Source organism: Pristiophorus japonicus, chromosome 3 (genome assembly GCF_044704955.1).
Source record: "Pristiophorus japonicus isolate sPriJap1 chromosome 3, sPriJap1.hap1, whole genome shotgun sequence".
Taxonomy (NCBI): domain Eukaryota; kingdom Metazoa; phylum Chordata; class Chondrichthyes; family Pristiophoridae; genus Pristiophorus; species Pristiophorus japonicus.
The window spans coordinates 181,091,926-181,112,384 of record NC_091979.1 but is presented as its reverse complement, the minus strand read 5'-3'; the positions used below and the strand labels follow the sequence as shown (position 1 = coordinate 181,112,384).

At 50.3% G+C, this 20,459-nt stretch overlaps 1 protein-coding gene and 1 pseudogene across 1 annotated transcript in view; both read right to left on the bottom strand.

The window, feature by feature from the left end:
* Positions 1 to 20,459, bottom strand: part of hdac4 (histone deacetylase 4) — a 625,953-nt gene that overhangs the window by 94,650 nt on the left and 510,844 nt on the right. Inside the window, exons 13-14 of the mRNA XM_070873855.1 lie at positions 19,582 to 19,702; positions 15,735 to 15,830 (exon numbers count right to left, since the gene is read on the bottom strand). Coding sequence (XP_070729956.1) covers positions 15,735 to 15,830; positions 19,582 to 19,702 — 217 coding nt within the window. The remainder of the gene's footprint in view (positions 1 to 15,734; positions 15,831 to 19,581; positions 19,703 to 20,459) is intronic.
* LOC139260497 (U2 spliceosomal RNA) lies at positions 16,270 to 16,447 on the bottom strand (annotated as a pseudogene).

Below are 20,459 nucleotides of genomic sequence, written 5' to 3'. Positions count from 1 at the left end.
TCCTGTCTGTGGGACAACAATCTATGGCCTCATGAAGAATCTCCTAGCTCCGGCAATACCAACAGCTAAATCCTATGAAAAATTGTGTACGCTGGTCTGGGAGCACCTAAATCCTAAGGAAAGCGTTTTGATGCGAGATATCGGTTCTATACGTGTCAACGGCGGAGGGCCAGGAAGTGGCGAGCTATGTCGCCAAACTAAGGCGCCTCGCAGGACATTGCGAATTTGAGGGATTCCTAGAACAAATGCTTAGAGACTTTTTGCACTGGACATTGGCCATGAGGTAATCCGTCGCAAACTGTTGACTGTAGAAACTCCGAATCTAAGTAAAGCCGTAACGGTAGCCGAAGCATTTATGTCCACCAGCGACAACACCAAACAGATTTCGCAGAGTAAGAAGTTTCGGCCAGTACTGTGCACAAAGTAACATCGTTTTCGAGCAGGAATATACATGGCAGAACATACACACCGGCTGCTGCTGCCCGCCCCAGAGTCCGCCATCAATCATTAATGCGAGGCAGTTAATACCCTGTTGGCACTGATCATCGGCCCCATCAATGCCGCTTCAAGCACTATGCATGCAACGGTTGCAGAAAAATGGGACAGCTCCAGCGAATGTGCAGGCGAGCTGCAAACCCTGCAAACCACCACGTTGCAGAGGACGATCGATCCACCGTGGATCAGGCTGAATTGGAGACTCGTACCAAGGAGGCAGAAGTGTATGGGGTACACACATTCACCACAAAATGTCCACCAATAATGTTGAAAGTTGAACTGAACGGAATTCCAGTATCTATGGAACTGGACATGGGTGCGAATCAGTCCATAATGAGTAAAAAGGTCTTCAACAGGCTGTGGGGAAAAAGGCAATCTGGCCCAAGCTCAGCCCCATTCACACCACACGAAGGGCCCAAGTTTCCACATGATTCGCGTCTGATTTTTAGGAGCAACTGGTGGAGAACGGACTATTTTAGAAATCGCAATTCTCCACATTTTTTTTTCTGCAGTTCTCGTCAGGTAGAACAGTTCTAGTTTAGAACAGAATTTTTTCTTCAAAAGGGGACGAGTCCGGCCACTGACGCCTGATTTGAAAGTTTCCACAGTGAAAATGTACTCCAAACTAAAGTAGAATGGAGCCAGTGAAGATTTTTGTAGAACTGAAAAAACCTGTTCTACACATTAAAAAATCAGGCGCAGGTTACAAATTAGGCGTCCAGAACGAGGTGGGGGGGGGGGAGGGGAAGGGAAGTCATTAAATTCGACAATAAATCCTTATTTATACTTCTACAAATAAATCCAACCTGAATAAACATTTATAAGCCAAGAAAAGATTAAATAAACCATCTTCCTACCTGTGTGAAAGTGCTTCAGCCAGGGAGAATTCTGCAACCGTTCGTGCCGCTGAGCGGGAGTGGGGGAGAGAGAGAGAGAGGGAGGGAGAGAGAGAGAGAGGGGGGGGGGAGGGGGGGGGAGAGAGAGAGAGGAGGGAGGGAGAGAGAGGGGAGAGGGAGGGGGAGAGAGAGAGAGAGGGAGGGAGAGAGAGAGAGAGGGGGGGGAGGGGGGGGGAAGAGAGAGAGGGAGGGAGAGAGAGGGGAGAGGGAGGGGGAGAGAGAGAGAGAGAGAGAGAGAGAGCGAGAGAGAGATAGAGAGGGAGGGAGGGAGGGAGAGAGAGAGGGGGAGGGAGGGAGAGAGATAGAGAGAGAGAGAGAGAGAGGAGGGAGAGTGGGGAGGGAGGGAGAGAGAGGGGGGGAGGGAGGGGGAGAGTGGGGAGGGAGGGAGAGAGGGGGGGGAAGGAGGGGGAGAGAGAGAGTGAGAGCAGGGCGGGGGGGGGGGGGGGGGGAAGGGAGAGGTCAGGTCGGATCCAGTCCGGGAGTCGGGTCCAGTGGGGGGGGGGGGGGGGGGGGTGGGTCGGGTCGGGGAACAGGAGCGCAGGTCGGGTCAGTCGGGGGGGGGGGGGGGGAGCGGGTGTCGGGTCGGATCTGGTCGGCGGGGGGGGGGGGGGGGGGACGCGGGTGTCGGGTCTTGTCGGGGGCGGGGAGCAGGAGCTGGCCGTGGGAGGAGCCTTATCCACGCAGCCCCAGTGAGGCCATTCAGCCAGGGCTAGGGGCTGCGTGCTTCGGGCCCCTCCCACACAGTTCGGCGCCTGGATCTACTGCACTTGCGTGCCGACTGTAGCGCGCATGTGCAGAGGTCCCGGCACTGCCCCGCCCCACAGCTCGTGCTGGCTGCGCCGAGGGCCAGAGGACCTGTAAGTAGGTGGAGAATACCGAGGATTTTTTTAGGCGCCGTTTTAGGCGTGAAAAACGCTCGGAGGGGCGCCCGTTTTTTTTCTTGTGGAAACTTGGGCCCTAAGTCTCCTAGGATGGAGCAGTACACAAACTCCCGCTGTGGATTGTGCCAGGGGATGGCCCCACATTGTTTGGCAGAAGCTGGCTGGGAAAAATCCGCTGGAACTGGGACGACATCTGAGCGCTTTCGTCCGTCGACGATGCCTCATGTGTCCAGGTTCTGAGCAGGTTTCCAACGTTGTTCATGCCAGGCATTGGAAGCTTCTCGGGGGTGAAGGTGCAGATCCATTTGGTTCCCAGTACGCGACCCATCCACCACGGCTCAGGCGGTACCATATATGATGCGTGAGAAAGTGGAAATTGAGCTGGACAGGGTGCAGCGAGAATGCATCATCGCGCCGGTGGATTTCAACGAGTGGGCTAGTCCGATTGTCCAGGTACTTAGAGGACGGCACGGTCAGAATTTGTGGGGACTATAAATTAACGATTAACCGTTTTTTGCGACAGGACCAGTACCTGCTTTCCAAGGCAGACGATCTATTTGCGACCCTGGCTGGAGGGAAGACGTTCACCAAGCTGGACCTGACCTCGGCCTACATGACGCAGGAGCTGGAGGAATCTTCGAAAGGCCTCACCTGCATCAACACACACAAAGGTCTGTTCATCTATAACAGATGCCAGTTTGGGATTCGGTCGGCCGCGGCAATCTTCCAATGGAACATGGAGAGCCAGTTAAAAGTCGATTCCTCGCAACTTGGTTTTCCAGGACGCCATACTGGTTACAGGTCGGGACACCATTGAGCACTTGAAGAATCTGGAAGAGGTTCTCAGTCGGTTGGAACACTCGAAGTGTGTTTTCCTGGCGCAGGAGGTCGAGTTCTTGGGAAGAAGAATCACAGCAGAAGGCATCAGACCCACCGACGCCAAGACGGAGGCCATCAAGAACGCGCAGAGACCACAGAACGTGACGGAGCTGCGGTCGTTCCTGGGACTCATTAACTATTTCGGTAATTTCCTACCTGGGTTAAGCACCCTGCTAGAACCCCTACATGCACTACTGCGCAAGGGAGACGACTGGGTATGGGAAATTCACAAGAGGCTGCCTTTAAGAAAGCCAGAAATCTGTTGTGTTCAAACAAACTGCTTGTCTTGTATGACTCTTGTAAAAAAATTAGTGCTAGCTTGCGATGCGTCGTAACACACGCCCGACACCGTATGACAACAGGGTGACGAATCGGGGATTTTGCGACCGGTCACTTATGCGTCCAGGAGTTTGTCCAAGGCCGAAAGGGCCTACAGCATGATTGAAAAAGAGGCTCTGGTGTGCGTTTACGGGGTAAAGAAAATGCACCAGTACTTATTTGGCCTCAAGTTTGAGCTTGAAACTGACCACAAGCCGCTCATATTGCTGTTCTCTGAGAGCAAAAGGATTAACACCAATGCCTCTGCCCACATCCAAAGGTGGGCGCTTAGGCTGTCGGCATACAACTATGCAATCCGCCACAGACCGGGCAGAGAGAACTGCGCAGATGCTCTCAGTTGGCTGCCACTGTCCACCACCGGGGTGGAAATGGCACAGGCAGAGGACTTGCTCATGATAATGGATGCATTTGAAAACGAAAAGTCACCCGTTACGGCTTGCCAGATTAGGACCCGGACCAGCCAGGATCCTTTACTGTCCTTGGTTAAAAAAAAACTCTGTCCTCCATGGGAGCTGGTCCAGTGTGCCAGCGGAGATGCAGGAGGAAATTAAGCCGTTCCACAGGCGCAAAGATGAAATGTCCATGCAGGCGGACTGTCTGTTGTGGGGCAATCGCGTGGTCTTGCCCAAAAAAGGCAGAGATACGTTCATTTGTGAACTGCACAGCACCCACCCAGGCATTGTAATGATGAAAGACATAGCCAGATCCCATGTGTGGTGACCCGGCATCGACTCAGATTTAGAGTCATGCGTGCACCAGTGCAACACTTGCTCTCAGCTGAGTAATGCACCCAGAGAGGCATCACTAAGCTTGTGGTCGTGGCCCTCCAAACCGTGGTCGAGGATCCACGTGGACTATGCGGGCCCATTTCTTGGCAAAATGTTTTTGGCTGTCGTGGATGCTTACTCAAAATGGATTGAATGTGCAATAATGTCTGTAAGCATGTCCACGGCCACTGTTGAAAGCCTACGAACCATGTTTGCCACGCACGGCCTGCCTGGTGTCCTAGTCAGCGACAATGTGGCATGTTTCACCAGTGCTGAATTCAACAAATTCATGACCCGCAATGGGATCATCTGCCCCGTTCAAGCCCTCATCCAACGGCCAGGCAGGACGGGTAGTTTAGACCATCAAGCAGCCCAAGAAAGAACTAACCAACTCACCCACATCCACATTTGTACCGAGACGATCGTCAAGGGAGCGAAAAGCCCCAGATCGTCTCACCTTGTAAGTAAGTGTACTATTGACTTCACGGGGGAGTGATGTTATGTATTTAACCCCTTGTAACCTGTATTACACTACCACCAGAGGACCTACCTGTTGGAGTCCCAAGGGATTCCAGCATCCCTTGGGAGCATGGCATATAAGCAGGCCACCCACGAGGTACCTGCACTCTGGAGTCTTATTAAAAGAGCTAAAGTCACACTTGCTGTTTGAACACAGCACTCAGTTTCATCCTTTATTGTGAACGTATCAGGAGGTTTCACCAATTTAATGCTTAAAAGATAAATAACTTCTCCCTACGTGTACACACCTTTATTAAATAGCATAGCATACACTATTATATAAAATATTAATTGACAGGGCTAGACTTTCGGCACATATTTGCCATTTATCGCCCATATAACCGCCGAGATTCAGTTTCTCGCCCATTTTTGATGAGAAATGGAAGCTACCGCCCGATTATCGGCAGCAAAACTTTCGGCATACAGGAACGAGCTGAATCGCCTGTTCTATTTTTTAAAAAATCTGACGTCATCACTCGTGCAAAGCCCAGAATACTGTTTATAATGGAAATGAACGTCCAAATATCATCCAGATTATCACCGAGCGTTACTTTCGGCATTTCGCCCATATTGCGCCCAAATGATCACTGACCCAAAAAGACGTTCAAGAAAAGCTGCATTCACCTGACCTTAACCTGGCAGTATGGACGCCATTTTGCAAATCGGAGGAAGTTTAATAAAAGACTACTTCAAGTTGATGGGAGCAGTGAAGTAATTCGTGAGTGAAATTAAAAGGCGTTTTAGTATCTTGCCAATCATCTAATCACATTGTGGTCAATTTTGAGTTTATATTGTGTTTGTTAGGACAACTTAAGAACTTTGAAGACAGATTAGGGCATTTATAGCGATTTATAGTGATGGAGCCTGTAATTTCTCAACCAGTATTGATGACTACTCATATGTTGCAGAATAGAAATGGGAGAAGGTTCATTGATTGGGTACATAATGCTCTTCAAAGAGGTAGCAGACTGCTGAGGAGACCACCTTACACCCAACGCATTTACAGGGATAAGCAATCATACCTGGACTTGTCCGATAACACATACCTTAGGAGGCAGCGCTTCTGAAAGGAGGTCATCAGTGAGAGATGCCAGTTAATGAAGGGTGATCTGTAGCCAACCAGCACCATCAGGATCGCACTGCCTGTTGAGGTTAAGGTTACTGTGGCACTTTCCTTCAATGCATCGGGCTCCTTTCAGGCCTCAGCTGGCGACATTTGCTGCATCTCTCAGCACGCCACACATTGCTGCATTTAGCAGGTAACTGAAGCCCTTTACGCATGCAGGGTGGACTTTATAAACTTCCATATGACCAGGGAGGCAGAATGAGAGTGCTTTGGGGTTCTCAAGAATAGAAAACTTTCCCAAGGTGCAGGGAGCAATAAACTGTATGCACATCGCCCTGCGAGCACCTTTGCAGGATGCAGAGGTTTACCGTAACCAAAAGGGATTTCACTCCTTGAAGGTGCAGCTCGTTGTCGACCACAAGCAAATAATCAAGGCAGTAAATGCAAATTTTCTAGGGAGCATCCACAATGTGCACATCTTGCGTGAGAGCACCGTCTCTGACCTGTTTAAGAGTCAGCCACAAGGTCACGGTTGGATGCTGGAGGATAAAAGATATGGCTTTGCCAGCTGGCTTATGAATCCCCTGCAAAAGGCTTAGACAGAAGCACTACAATGAAAGCCATAGAGCCAAACGCAATATTGTCGAAAAGACAATTGGGAGTGCTGAAGCAGCGCTTCAGATGCTTGGACCACTCAGGAGGCAACCTGCAATACCACCCTGAGCAGGTCGCTGAGTTCATTGCGGTGTGCTACATGCTACATTACCTAGCTATCAGGAGAGGACAACAATTGCCAGATGGGACTGCCGGTCCACATCAGGAGAGAGGGGAGGCAGAAGAGGAAGAGGAGGACGAGGAGCTCAGGGAGGACAACCAGCCTGGCGATGAACCCATGCCCCCACCGCTCCCGCCACACCACTGGAAAAGCCCCGTGGTAGTTACACATTTGGAAGACTGTTGCGTCAGCAGCTCGTAAATGAACGCTTTGCGTGAAGTTACATAAGAACATAAGAAATAGGAACAGAAGTAGGCCATATGGCCCCTCGAGCCTGCTCCGCCATTCAATAAGATCATGGCTGACCTGATCATGGACTCTGCTCCACTTCCCCGCCTGCTCCCCATAACCCCTCATATCCCCTTATCGTTTAAGAAACTGTCTATTTAGCTCACTGAGGCAGCGAATTCCACAGATTCACAACCCTCAGAGAAGAAATTTCTCCTCATCTCTGTTTTAAATGGACAGCCCCTTATTCTAAGATCATGCCCTCTAGTTCTAGTCTCCCCTATCAGTGGAAACATCCTCTCTGCATTCATATTGTCAAGCCCCCCTCTATAATCTTATACATTTCGATAAGATCACCTCTCATTCTTCTGAATTCCAATGAGTAGAGGCCCAACCTACTTAATTTTTCCTCATAAATTAACCCCCTCATCCCCGGAATCAACCTAGTGAACCTTCTCTGAACTGCCTCCAAAACAAGTATATCCTTTCGTAAATATGGAAACCAAAACTGCACGCAGTATTCCAGGTGTGGCCTCACCAATACCGTATATAGCTGTAGCAAAACTTCCCTACTTTTATACTCCATCCCCTTTGCAATAAAGGCCAAAATACCATTGGCCTTCCTGATCACTTGCTGTATCTGCATACTATCCTCTTGTGTTTCATGCACAAGTACCCCGAGGTCCCGCTGTACTGCAGCACTTTGCAATCTTTCTCCATTTAAATAATAACTTGCTCTTTGATTTTTTTCTGCCAAAGTGTATGACCGCACACTTTCCGACATTATACTCCATCTGCTAAATTTTTGTCCACTCATTAAGCCTGTCTATGTCCTTTGGCAGATTTTTTGTGTCCTCCTCACACATTGCTTTTCCTCCCATCTTTGTATTGTCAGCAAATTTGGCTACATTACACTCAGTCCCTTCTTCCAAGTCACTTATATAGACTGTAAATAGTTGGGGTCCCAGCAGCACCCCACTAGTTACTGGTTGCCAACCAGAGAATGAACCATTTATCTCGACTCTCTGTTAGTTAGCCAATCCTCTATCCATGCGAATATATTACCCCAAACCCCGTGAACTTTTATCTTGTGCAGTAACCTTTTATGTGGCACCTTGTCAAATGCCTTCTGGAATTCCAAATAACCACATCCACTGGTTCCCCTTTATCCACCCTGTTCGTTACATCCTGAAAGAATTCCAGCAAATTTGTCAAACATGACTTCCCCTTCATAAATCCATGCTGACTCTGCCTGACCAAATTTTGCTTTTCCAAATGTCCTGCTACTGCTTCTTTAATAATGGACTCCAACATTTTCCCAACCACAGATGTTCAGCTAACTGGTCTATAGTTTCCTGTTTTTTGTCTGCCTTCTTTTTTTTTTAAATTGGGGCGTTACATTTGCAGTTTTCCAATCTGCTGGGACCTCCCCAGAATCCGGGGTGACAGTTACAGTTGCGTTACATTTCATCCTTGCCTGCCCATTGTTTGCAACCCTTGTATTGATGTTTACCCATTCGTTATTAGAAGAGTCTGTATAACGATCATAAAGTTCAATAAAAAATTTTAATAATTTAATTGATGTAAAAACATTTTTAAACAAACTATAACACCCATCTCTCCCCCTCACCCCCAAGTCAACAAAATTTTTCACTTAGCAATAAATTTTCAATAACGATAACAGTACAAAAACACGCTCCCACCACCCCCAAAATTCAACATACTTTTAACAATAAAAACAGTCAACAATTTTAATTAAAATAGATAAAGCACCCCTCCCACCCCCCCGCAGTCATGCTTCCTTCCTCTACCTCTACACCCAATCATCATAATGCTCCCTTTCCCACTTACGCTCCCCTTTCTAGTAACGGGGCCAATCGTTGCAGCAGGGCACCTTGAGCGCTGCTGGGGGGGGAGGGGCGGTGACACTGGTAGATTCAATTCAGGGGGCCCAGGAGAAGACGTTGCTGAAAAAACCTCTTTCGAGTCAGAAGCAACTGCTTCCTCCTGACTCGCATCTGTCGACGTTGTTAGTGGTATGGCACCTTGGAGTGCAGTGCCGTATCTCGAAACCATCGCCTGCCGCATGGCATCGACGGAGTTGGCCGTTGGCCGCAACCATCTGCCCCATGTCCTCCGAGATTCGCACAGATAGTCTGGCAATGTTGCCGGTCAAGCCACCAATCACTTGGAGGAGCTCTCTACCAATGTCGACGTTTGCCCTCGACAGAGACACCATGTCCTGGTTCACATCTGCTTGTTGCTGCTCGTGCCTACCTCGCCGAGCCAACCTCCGCGGGGTCGGCGTGGGCACTGGACCACTCGGAGTGCCCTGCAGCAAGCCACTTGGCCCCGCTACTTGATACGTTAAGGATGACGTGGCACAGGTACTGCAGATTCCTCAACCGGCTCATCATCCTCCTCAGTTGCATCTTCTTCCCCTGTGGTCAGCACCACCTGTAGCAATTGAGGTGATGCTCCAGGGGTCTCCCTTTGCGCCTGGGGAGCTGGAAAACATAAATGAGGTTAGTCGAAGAGAAGAGGAGACATGAGAATGATTGCGCTGCGCAGGCATATGTACGAGATGCAACACTACTACAATAAATATGAATGAGAGACGTTACATTTAATTAACGGGACAAACTATTTGTACTGTACTTTTTTGGACAGACATGTGTCTGTCCAACACCTCCCCCGCTTCCTCGGGCCCGATGGTGGCGTGAGGAGGCTGAAGGTGGCGAGCCTGGCCCAATGTGAGAGAGGCGCTGGGGTGGGGGGGGGGGGTGGCGGGTGGTGAGAGGCTGAGGGGGAGAGGAGAGAGGCTGGGGAGGTGGGGGGGGTGAGAGGCTGGGGAGGTGGGGGATGAGAGGCTGGGGAGGTGGGGGATGAGAGGCTGGGGAGGTGGGGGGTGAGAGGCTGGGGAGGTGGGGGGGTGAGAGGCTGGGGAGGTGTGGGGTGAGAGGCTGGGGAGGTGGGGGGTGAGAGGCTGGGGAGGTGGGGGGTGAGAGGCTGGGGAGGTGGGGGGTGAGAGGCTGGGGAGGTGGGGGGTGAGAGGCTGGGGAGGTGGGGGGTGAGAGGCTGGGGAGGTGGGGGGTGAGAGGCTGGGGAGGTGGGGGGTGAGAGGCTGGGGAGGTGGGGGGTGAGAGGCTGGGGAGGTGGGGGGTGAGAGGCTGGGGAGGTGGGGGGTGAGAGGCTGGGGAGGTGGGGGGTGAGAGGCTGGGGAGGTGGGGGGTGAGAGGCTGGGGGCGGGGGGGGTGAGAGGCTGGGGGGGGGTGAGTGGCTGGGGGTGGGGGTGAGTGGCTGGGGGTGGGGGTGAGTGGCTGGGAGGGAGACAGAGGCGGGGGGGGGAGAAAGAGGCGGGGGGGGGAGAAAGAGGCGGGGGGGGAGAAAGAGGCGGGGGGGGGAGAAAGAGGCGGGGGGGGGGGAGAAAGAGGCGGGGGGGGAGAAAAAGGCGGGGGGGGAGAAAAAGGCGGGGGGGGGGAGAAAAAGGCGGGGGGGGGGAGAAAAAGGCGGGGGGGGGGGAGAAAGAGGCGGGGGGGGGGAGAAAGAGGCGGGGGGGGGAGAAAGAGGCGGGGGGGGGGAGAAAGAGGCCGGGGGGGGGGGAGAAAGAGGCCGGGGGGGGGGGGAGAAAGAGGCGGGGGGGGGGGAGAAAGAGGCGGGGGGGGGGGAGAAAGAGGCGGGGGGGGGGGAGAAAGAGGCGGGGGGGGGGGGAGAAAGAGGCGGGGGGGGGGAGAAAGAGGCGGGGGGGGGGAGAAAGAGGCGGGGGGGGGAGAAAGAGGCGGCGGGGGGGGAGAAAGAGGCGGCGGGGGGGAGAAAGAGGCAGGGGGGGGAGAAAGAGGCAGGGGGGGGAGAAAGAGGCGGGGGGGGGAGAAAGAGGCGGGGGGGGGAGAAAGAGGCTGGGGGGGTGGGGGAGAAAGAGGCATGGGAGAGAAAGAGGCTGGGGGGGTGGGGGAGAAAGAGGCTGGTGGGGTGGGGGAGAAAGAGGCTGGGGGGGTGGGGGAGAAAGAGGCTGGGGGGGTGGGGGAGAAAGAGGCTGGGGGGGTGGGGGAGAAAGAGGCTGGGGGGGTGGGGGAGAAAGAGGCTGGGGGGTGGGGGAGAAAGAGGCTGGGGGGGTGGGGGAGAAAGAGGCTGGGGGGGTGGGGGAGAAAGAGGCTGGGGGGGTGGGGGAGAAAGAGGCTGGGGGGGTGGGGGAGAAAGAGGCTGGGGGGGTGGGGGAGAAAGAGGCTGGGGGGGTGGGGGAGAAAGAGGCTGGGGGGGTGGGGGAGAAAGAGGCTGGGGGAGAAAGAGGCTGGGGGAGAAAGAGGCTGGGGGGGTGGGGTAGAAAGAGGCTGGGGGGGTGGGGGAGAAAGAGGCTGGGGGGGTGGGGGAGAAAGAGGCTGGGGGGGTGGGGGAGAAAGAGGCTGGGGGGGGGGGGGAAGAGACGGGGGGGGGGAAAGAGAGAGAAAGAGAGTGAGAGGCTGGGGGGTGGGCTGGGAGGGGGGTAGAAAGAGAGTGAGAGGTTGGGGAAGAGGCAGAAAAGAGAGCGAGAGGCTGGGGCGGGTGGGTAAGAGAGAGTGAGAGGCTGGGGGGAGAGGAGTGAGAGTGGCTAGGGGAGAGAGTGTGGCTGGGGTGGGGGAGGGGGACTGACAGGCAGGGGGGAGGGCGGTGAAAGAGAGATCGAGTTGGGGGGGGGGCGAGTGAGGGGCTGAGGTGTGGGGGAAATCATAGGGGAAAGAGTGAGAACTCAGGAAAGACGGATCACGTTCTTGCAACCCCCTAAAAGGATCATCGTTGGAGTGGATGATATCCAGAAGTCACAACACTGTCACTATTCACTTCATACCCAATAAAACCATTAACTATCCATACACAATGCCCCATCTATGGTTGGGGGTGCGGGCGTGCGTGGAGAATGCACTTACGCTGGGGTAAGGCACTTTGGCTGGGGGAGGCATGCACTTGGACTGGAGTACAGGACTTTGGCTGGCCCTTGCTGTCTTCTGGGGAGCTCTGTCCTTTGTCCCTTCACGATGTCAAAGTGGATCGAGTTACAATTTGCAAAGTCAGTGAGACCTTGGGATAGGTGGTTCCAGTGACACATTCCTGTGAAACTTCAGGGTGTGGCTTATCCTCAAAGGGGACCAATCAGAAACAAAGGATGGAGCATGTTGGCCATTTTGGCAGTACAAATAAACGCATCCATAATTAACAGAAGCGTACAGAAGCTGCATGCATAACATTACATCATTCTTATATTATAATCAAATAGCACTAAATTACTTTAAATTAACACTGGTTTACACATTACTCACGTGGCCAGACAACTGGATCTGCACCACCACAGGTGGCAGAACGATTATGTGCCCCTGCAAAGGCTGAGGCACGCTCACCCAAGTCGGTTAACTGAAAAAGATCTGCAGGCCCTCCTCCGGTCCGCCCGATTATTAGATATCTTCTTCTGCAAACGTAACAAGAGCATGGCATAAGCTAATTGCCTAGGTGCTATTACAGAAACACAGATATTGTAATCCACAATTAGTCATCACACATGCTATTCATCATTAACGTTATATGCTAATACGGTTTATATGCAATTGATGCATGGTTATAACATCTATGTTCAGAGATGAAATTTAATAAGATTGTGGTTAGGAACTAATGCGTGACACCAACCCCCTTGCGTACAATCCCCAGGAAAAGCCCCATCCACAGGCCGTGCCATTCGCTGCCTGAGGGGAGGGATGGAGGTCCCAGAGGGGGGAATCAGGACCGCTGGTGAGCTCGACAATGACAGGACCATGAGGGGAGGGGGCACCGTGTCCATGGGCTGTGCTCGGAGACCTCCGTGTGGCCTGAGCTAATGTCCCAAGTGTTCCAGGGCAGACGGTGAGCCGGGGGAGCACTCCCCCAGTCCAGGCTGGGTCACTGAGTGACTGACAGCAGCCGGAGAGACTCAATCTGAGCAAAGCTGAGCGGCCCCCTCAGCGCTCAGTCGTGCCCTCATCCACCAACCTAACCAAAAAGGAGATGATGCCCAAGTTAAAAAGAGTTGTTCATAGTACACAAACAGCGATATAATTTAATCATTCTCTTTCTAAACTAAAGTGGTAGAAATGCAGAATGTTTGCGGTCTGTCTGTTTCCAGTTATTTCTTTGGCCCCAATTTTCGATCAAAGCGTTTAAATAATAATTAATACTGTCGATTCAGTTTAAGGCATCTCAGCCAGATTATGAATGCACATTTGCACGGAATGGTTCATGGGACACCTGCCCTCCTCGGGTTAGAGTCTTGGGACCGCAGGTTCCGACCCCAGTCCAAATCTTGACAGGGATGCCACCCAAGATTACTCAGCTTAATTACAATCCGGCAGATTTACATTCTAATTAATGAGTCAGTGCATCATTACAATTATAAATGTAATAATTTAATACTTACTCTTGCAGATGCCACCAGACTGTTCCAGCGCTTGCGGTACTTGTTTGGCTCTCACATCATGGGCTGCCGAAGTTACCACTTCGACGATGTCCGCCCATATTCGCTGGTATATCCGGGGGGGGCGGGTGGGGAAGAGGAAGGTTCCCACTCCCACCCTGGGTTAATTGGCCCCACCACCTCGTGGACCAGAGCTTCGTTGACTTCATCAGAAAAGGCTTTCGCCCTCCTTCTCAGTGCAACCTCCGCAACATCACTCTCTCCAGATTCATGTTCCATTTCCATTGCCTTGACACAACCTTCCTTCTCTCCCTCCCTCCCTTTGTCTTTTGAGCATGCGCAGATGACCCCTGACCTCACAAATCACAGGACTGACTGAAAAAAAATGTGCATGCGCAGAATGGCCGTTGCTATAGATGCTGGCCTTGCACGACTGAATACATCGCTATCGCTCATTTCACATTGCTATGGCTATTGGCCAAATTAAAACGGCGAACTAGCAGTTTTTAAAATGGGCGATATACTGACGATCCTGAAAAATAAAGCCACTAACGTCGGAAATATCACCCATTTTTGGGCGATAACGATAATAATGGAACGTCTTGGGTGTACAGAAAGGTCAAATATTGTTCCAGTGAGCAGAATGGAATGGGTGGCAAACTGGGTTTTCACCCGTGATGTGGTTTAAAACCAGCAGATTGTTGAGATGAAAGATATCTTACTGTACCAACTGTGAATGTCCAAAGAGAATGGAGCGTGACGCAATCTCAACTCAGTCCTTAGTAGGTATCAGAATATAATGTTGCCCATTACTTTGAGCAAAAAACTTTGGGATGCAGATGAGATCAAAAACCACAAGGATAATATAAACTTCTGAATCTGGAAATTGCACCGCAACCTCCCAACACTTCTATAGTTGCCTGATCTGTTTTATAAACATATTATATCTACTGCTTGGTTTCTCTCTTTTTCCCTCCAACCCAAGAATCATTTCCAGTATATGGATAAATTCATGAAATCCAAAATGCATGATTTCCCTCCCACTCATTTCAATGGAAACAAATGTTTAAGTAAACTTCTGAATATCATCATCATCATAGGCAGTCCCTCGGAATCAAGGAAGACTTAGTTCTTAGGTGGCTGTACATTCCAACACGAGAACCACAGTCTCTGTCACAGGTGGGACAAACAGTGGTTGAAGGAAAGGGTGGGCGGGGAGTCTGGTTTGCCGCACGCTCCTTCCGCTGCCTACGCTTGATTTCTGCATGCTCTCGCCGATGAGCTCGAGGAGCTCAGCACCCTCCCGGGTGCGCTTCCTCCACTTTATCAGGGAGGCTTTGAGGGTGTCCTTGTAACGTTTCCACTGCCCACCTTTGGCTCGTTTGCTGTGGACGAGTTCAGAGTAGAGCGCTTGCTTTGGGAGTCTCGTGTCTGGCACGTGAACTATATGGCCTGCCCAGCGGAGCTGGTCGTCGAGCTACAGTACGCGGACGATGCCCGCGTCTGTGCACACACAGAGGCTGAACTCCAGGACGTAGTCGGCGTATTTACTGAGGCGTACGAAAGCATGGGCCTTACGCTAAACAGTAAGACAAAGGTCCTCCACCAGCCTGTCCTCGCCTGGAAGTCAGACTAAACGCTGTGGGCATTCTTAATATAGAGATTGTACCACAACCTTCATATGGATGTATGCAACTTTTTGTTTTAAACTGCCAGACATCTTTTTCTGGTTCAAACAACATTTTATGATTTTATTTCCCCAGAAATAGAGTCTATTGGTAGCAAATGTGATGGGGGTTGCTAGCATAAAGTGGTTTGTTTTCAATTCAAATTGAAGAGAAAGCGGAAAAGGAAGCAGAAATCAGCAGATGGAAGGAACCAGATCTGGGAAATGAAGGGGAGGACATTACTGTTTTGGAACAGATTTCAAAACTATAAAAGGTGAGCAATGCAAAGAGCTTAAAAGGTTGAAAAAAAGCAAAAAAAAATTCCTGAAAATAGCAGTTATGAAAACAACTTAAACAAAGACAGCACAAACAAATGATACAGTAAATAAGGTACTATAAGGACAGCAAATATGTCCATGCTACATTACCACAGATACCTTGAAAATAATTAGAAAACTGATCAATCTAACTTAAGTATGAAAAGCAGAAATCTTTAGCACGGAAAGTGCTGAAAATGCTCATGCACACAAGCTGCATTTTACTCAAGTGAATTCCATCACATAATAAAGCGTAAATGCAAAAGTAAATCTGAATACAGGCTGAGCATCCGAAATCCGGAGTTCCGGAATCCGTGGCGGGGTTGTGAGGAATCTGGAAAATGTTCCAAAATCCAGACCCGCAGTCGCCCTCCCCTCCGCCAGCCCTCCCCACTGGGCTGCCGGACCCCACCCCCCCGCCCCCAACCTCGCCCCAGACATTTCCGGACGAGTGATGTCGGAAAGACGTTCCGAAATTCAGAAATACCCGTACCTCGGCTCGAGCGTTTCTGGATTCGGGATGTCGGATAGACGTTCTGAAATCCGGAACAGCCTGGGTCCCGAGGTTTCTGGATTTCGGATGCTTTTCCTGCACTTGGAAACAAAAGTTCAACACTTTTGTATTATGTAACAACCCTGCAGACATTTAAAGTACTTTTTCAAACTAATGTAAAAAAACAAATATAATTTGGGAAAATATATACATTTTAGAATTTTGATAATTTAGCTAATCGCCCTGAGCCAATTGGGTATCTATATTTTCAGCTCATTTGCTGTGACACTGAATAGCACACTAGTAATATAGTTATAAAAATACTCAAATATCAGGAATGGCTAAATGAATAGAACAGGAATTTTAAGCACATAAAATAAAACGCAAACCTTTGTTTTAGCTAAAGCCATCACCCCTTTTTTTTTTAAAATTCGTAGCCAATCGTTCCAATTCTTTGTCAAATCACAAACGCCAGAGGTCACCTTGCACACGCCAAGGATCACTCTGCGCCAATGCTCTTAGCCAAAAGGCCTAGAGCCACTGCACCGTTCCTGGAAGTACTGCAATACCAGGTTCGTGCCATGGAGGTGGATGGGTCAGGTCCCCCACACACCTCCGTGGAGGTGGATGGGTCAAGCCACTCCACCCACCTCCTATATAAACTGATAAGAACAGATACTACACTTGATCTTAGCCAAAAGGCCAGCTGAAATCAGGAACGCTCGGTAACGAGGCTGTTCTGGATTGCGGGCTTTTCCAGACTTTCGATTTGCTTTCTGATGTCACGAATCTGGAAACACCCGAGCCCAGTTTCAGGTATTTCCAGATTTCGGAACATCAGAAAGGGATGGGGAGGGGCGGGGGATTCCTGTCGAGGAGCTGTTCGGGCCATCCAGCCCGCCAAGGACGCAGCCGTTGGGTGGGCAGGCCTTCGGCGAGGGGGTCGTCGGGCGGGCTCCTGCCGAGGAGCAGTCAGTGTCGGGCGGGCCCCCGCCGAGGAGCAGTCAGTGTCGGGCGGGCCCCCGCTGAGGAGCAGTCAGTGTCGGGCGGGCCCCCGCTGAGGAGCAGTCAGTGTCGGGCGGGCCCCCGCCGAGGAGCAGTCAGTGTCGGGCGGGCCCCCACCGAGGAGCAGTCAGTGTCGGGCGGGCCCCCACTGAGGAGCAGTCAGTGTCGGGCGGGCCCCCGCTGAGGAGCAGTCAGTGTCGGGCGGGCCCCCGCTGAGGAGCAGTCAGTGTCGGGCGGGCCCCCACCGAGGAGCAGTCAGTGTCGGGCGGGCCCCCACTGAGGAGCAGTCAGTGTCGGGCGGGCTCCTGCTGAGGAGCAGTCAGTGTCGGGCGGGCCCCCGCCGAGGAGCAGTCAGTGTCGGGCGGGCCCCCGCTGAGGAGCAGTCAGTGTCGGGCGGGCCCCCGCTGAGGAGCAGTCAGTGTCGGGCGGGCCCCCGCTGAGGAGCAGTCAGTGTCGGGCGGGCCCCCGCTGAGGAGCAGTCAGTGTCGGGCGGGCCCCCGCTGAGGAGCAGTCAGTGTCGGGCAGGCCCCCGCTGAGGAGCAGTCAGTGTCGGGCGGGCCCCCGCTGAGGAGCAGTCAGTGTCGGGCGGGCCCCCGCTGAGGAGCAGTCAGTGTCGGGCGGGCTGGCGAGGAGGCCCCAAGATCAGGGCAGCGGCAGCGAGACGAGGCCCAAGGTCGGGCAGCGGCAGGGCCCCAAGGTCGGCAGAGTCGTTGGGTCTGGATTCCGGAACATTTTACGGATTCTGGTCGACCCTGCCACCAATCGGTCCGGAACTCCAGATTCTCGACGCTGCACATATATCTCTTTATTGTTTTTCTAACTTTGTCCTTTTAAAAAAAAAACATAAATTTGACTGTTTTATACTATTCCAAGTATTTTCTTTCTCCCACCATCCATTTTGGAGGGGGCATAATTTTCAAATAATTGTTTTCAATTGGTGAAAATCAGTTTAAAAGGTTGGAATTCCAGCAACTGAGACGAGATTAAGTAACAATGGCATAGGTTTTTCCACAGATGCAGGAATAAACTCAACCGTTATGAATTCTTAGAGGGATTTTGGTTAGGCAGATAATAGGTGTAGAGTTGAAAAATGAGAACATGCAGACATGACAGCACACAATTCTAGTTGGTTTGTGGCCATTCCCTGAAGCACGCAACAACTTCTGCATAAAACAAAAAGTGATACTGGTGTCCAAAGAAGTGTTAATTTATAGAAATAGCTCAAATAAAAAGTCTATAATGGATCACTTTTGTTGAAAAAAGACAATGGGCTGGATTTTCAGCTTGTTGCCACCTCTGTTTTCGACCCAGAGGGGTGGCAAAGGTGGCGATATGTACTTCCGGGAAGTCGGCCAGCTTCCAGCGCCAGTTTCGGCGGGGCACAGAGCATTACCGCCCAGAAGAGGCGAGCCGGCGCACAATGACCCTGGTTGCAATACTGGCTCGATTTTTGGCTGCCGCCCGATCCATAACGCTCTGTACAGTGCCGTGCTGGGACTGTCTGTGAAAGCTGGTGGTCCAAGCTGTAGTGGCTGCAATGAAATAAGTACTGTCGACCTCAGGTAAGTGTGATTGTTTTTAATTTTATATTTTTTACAATTTATGTTGTGATGGCGAGAGAGTTATTTATTGGAAATGTTTTTGGTGGTTTTTTCCCCAGAGTTTGTTTTCCCCCCCAGGCCTCTCTCAGAGCACTCCGAGGCTGGCTGTTGAGCTCGGGATTTTCGCTTGCTCAACCGGCCATGCGCCTAAGAGAGGTGTGTAATGCCTCCCTTAGCGCCCTGCCCCACACTCAGGGCCCAGCTGCTGCATTTTGATGACTGAAGCGCAAACTTTACAGCCCTGCCACCATTACTGCCCCGAAATAAGCAGAACTAAAAATCCAGCACAAAATTTCAGCATATGGAGGTTGGGAAAATGGTTGCTGGTTTAAAGCTTACAACATCATAGGTGTGTTTACTTGCCTGGGTGCATTCAGGCCCTAAAGACGGCAGACATCATTTACTGGCAACCCTTTGGTCATGCCAAGCTTTGTACATTGTTGGTTTTTGACTGGCTGAGAGGTTGACTTTTAGGCCTGTTTTTCAGCTAGTCAAATAGAATTATTTCTTTTTTTGCAAGTTGTGTCCATTGCCAAAATGGAATTCGGGCAATAACAGGCAAGAAGTACTTAACTTTTTGAAGAAAGAACAAAGTAAAATTCAAGTTGAAATAATAAAAACGGGCCACAGTGGGAAAATGCTAATGAAGCGATGGGAAAATAGGGAAGTAGTATTTAGAATTTGTAACATTTTAGTTAAATTGTCATTTTAAGTGTTTTTTTTAAATAAATTTAGAACTGTACAGTAATAAAGCAACTAACACAAAATGTGGCTTTATTACTGTAAGATTAGTGTTTGTTCCAGTGTCAACGCTTGAGCTGAAATTTCCCAGCCCAGAGAGAATGCTAGTTTCTCGAGTTGCTGGCAGGTTAAAGGGTAAGGGTTCAGTTCCCCACAGGGAGATCATATTCTTTTCATGCAACCCAGCTGGATTACATTTAAAATAAATAAGGACAACGTGACATGCATAAAACGAACATCCATTAAGTGCAGGTAGCTCCTCAGAAACCCTTTAAAACAAACAGGCAAAATACAGAACTTTTACTTTTAAATGGAATGCTGTTGTTATCTGTTAAACATTGCAACCATTCTGAAGGAAAGATAAAAACAGTTTTGGGAATTCTTCATCACTTATTTCAGTGCGTATTGATGTTAAATTGCTACCAAACCAATGGCTGGAAAATAATGGCTATTTCTGGAATGCTGCATCAAAAGGTAAAGAGGAGTGAACTGCGCTGTACCTAGCAGTTTCTTACTGTCAAGCTTTTGTCTGTTCAGTGGGTTTGTGCCATAAAGTAATGCATGCTGCTCCGAATGGACAATCTGTAGTTCTTCCAGTGATGCTTTTCTTCCTCTAATACACTGCAGAAATAAAACACATTTCAGATATAAGCACAATAAGTACAACTGTTAACTGAAGCTAAAGATGACTCCGTGTAATACAGATCAACAAAACTTCTTCTAAAGGTTATTACATGAGCATTTTCATTGCTATCTTTAATCCCTGTCATCTATCATCCTGTAACTGCTAAAAAAAAGATTATCTATGGGTTGGAGATGAGAGTTTGATGACAGTAAAGATAAAAGAAAATTAATATGATTCACAAAGAATAACTGTAGTGAATTGCAATGCTATCATTTGATCAAGTGTTTCGAATGCTGTCATAATGTAAAAGCAGTTTGATTAGTTTATGAATGTCAAGATTATTCCCATATCTCCATAGTGCCATGGCCAAGAATAGCATCTCAGATGTGAAGGATCAGACCAGAATCTCTTATCGCCACATGGTGGATATCAGCCACTGTGAACAATGTTGTCATACAAATACTCAATACGCTCGTATCAGAATGGCAGGCAGTGACTAGTGGGGTACCGCAAGGTTCTGTGCTGGGGCCCCAGCTGTTTACACTGTACATTAATGATTTAGATGAGGGGATTAAATGTAGTATCTCCAAATTTGCGGATGACACTAAGTTGGGTGGCAGTGTGAGCTGCGAGGAGGATGCTGTGAGGCTGCAGAGCGACTTGGATAGGTTAGGTGAGTGGGAAAATGCATGGCAGATGAAGTATAATGTGGATAAATGTGAGGTTATCCACTTTGGTGGTAAAAACAGAGAG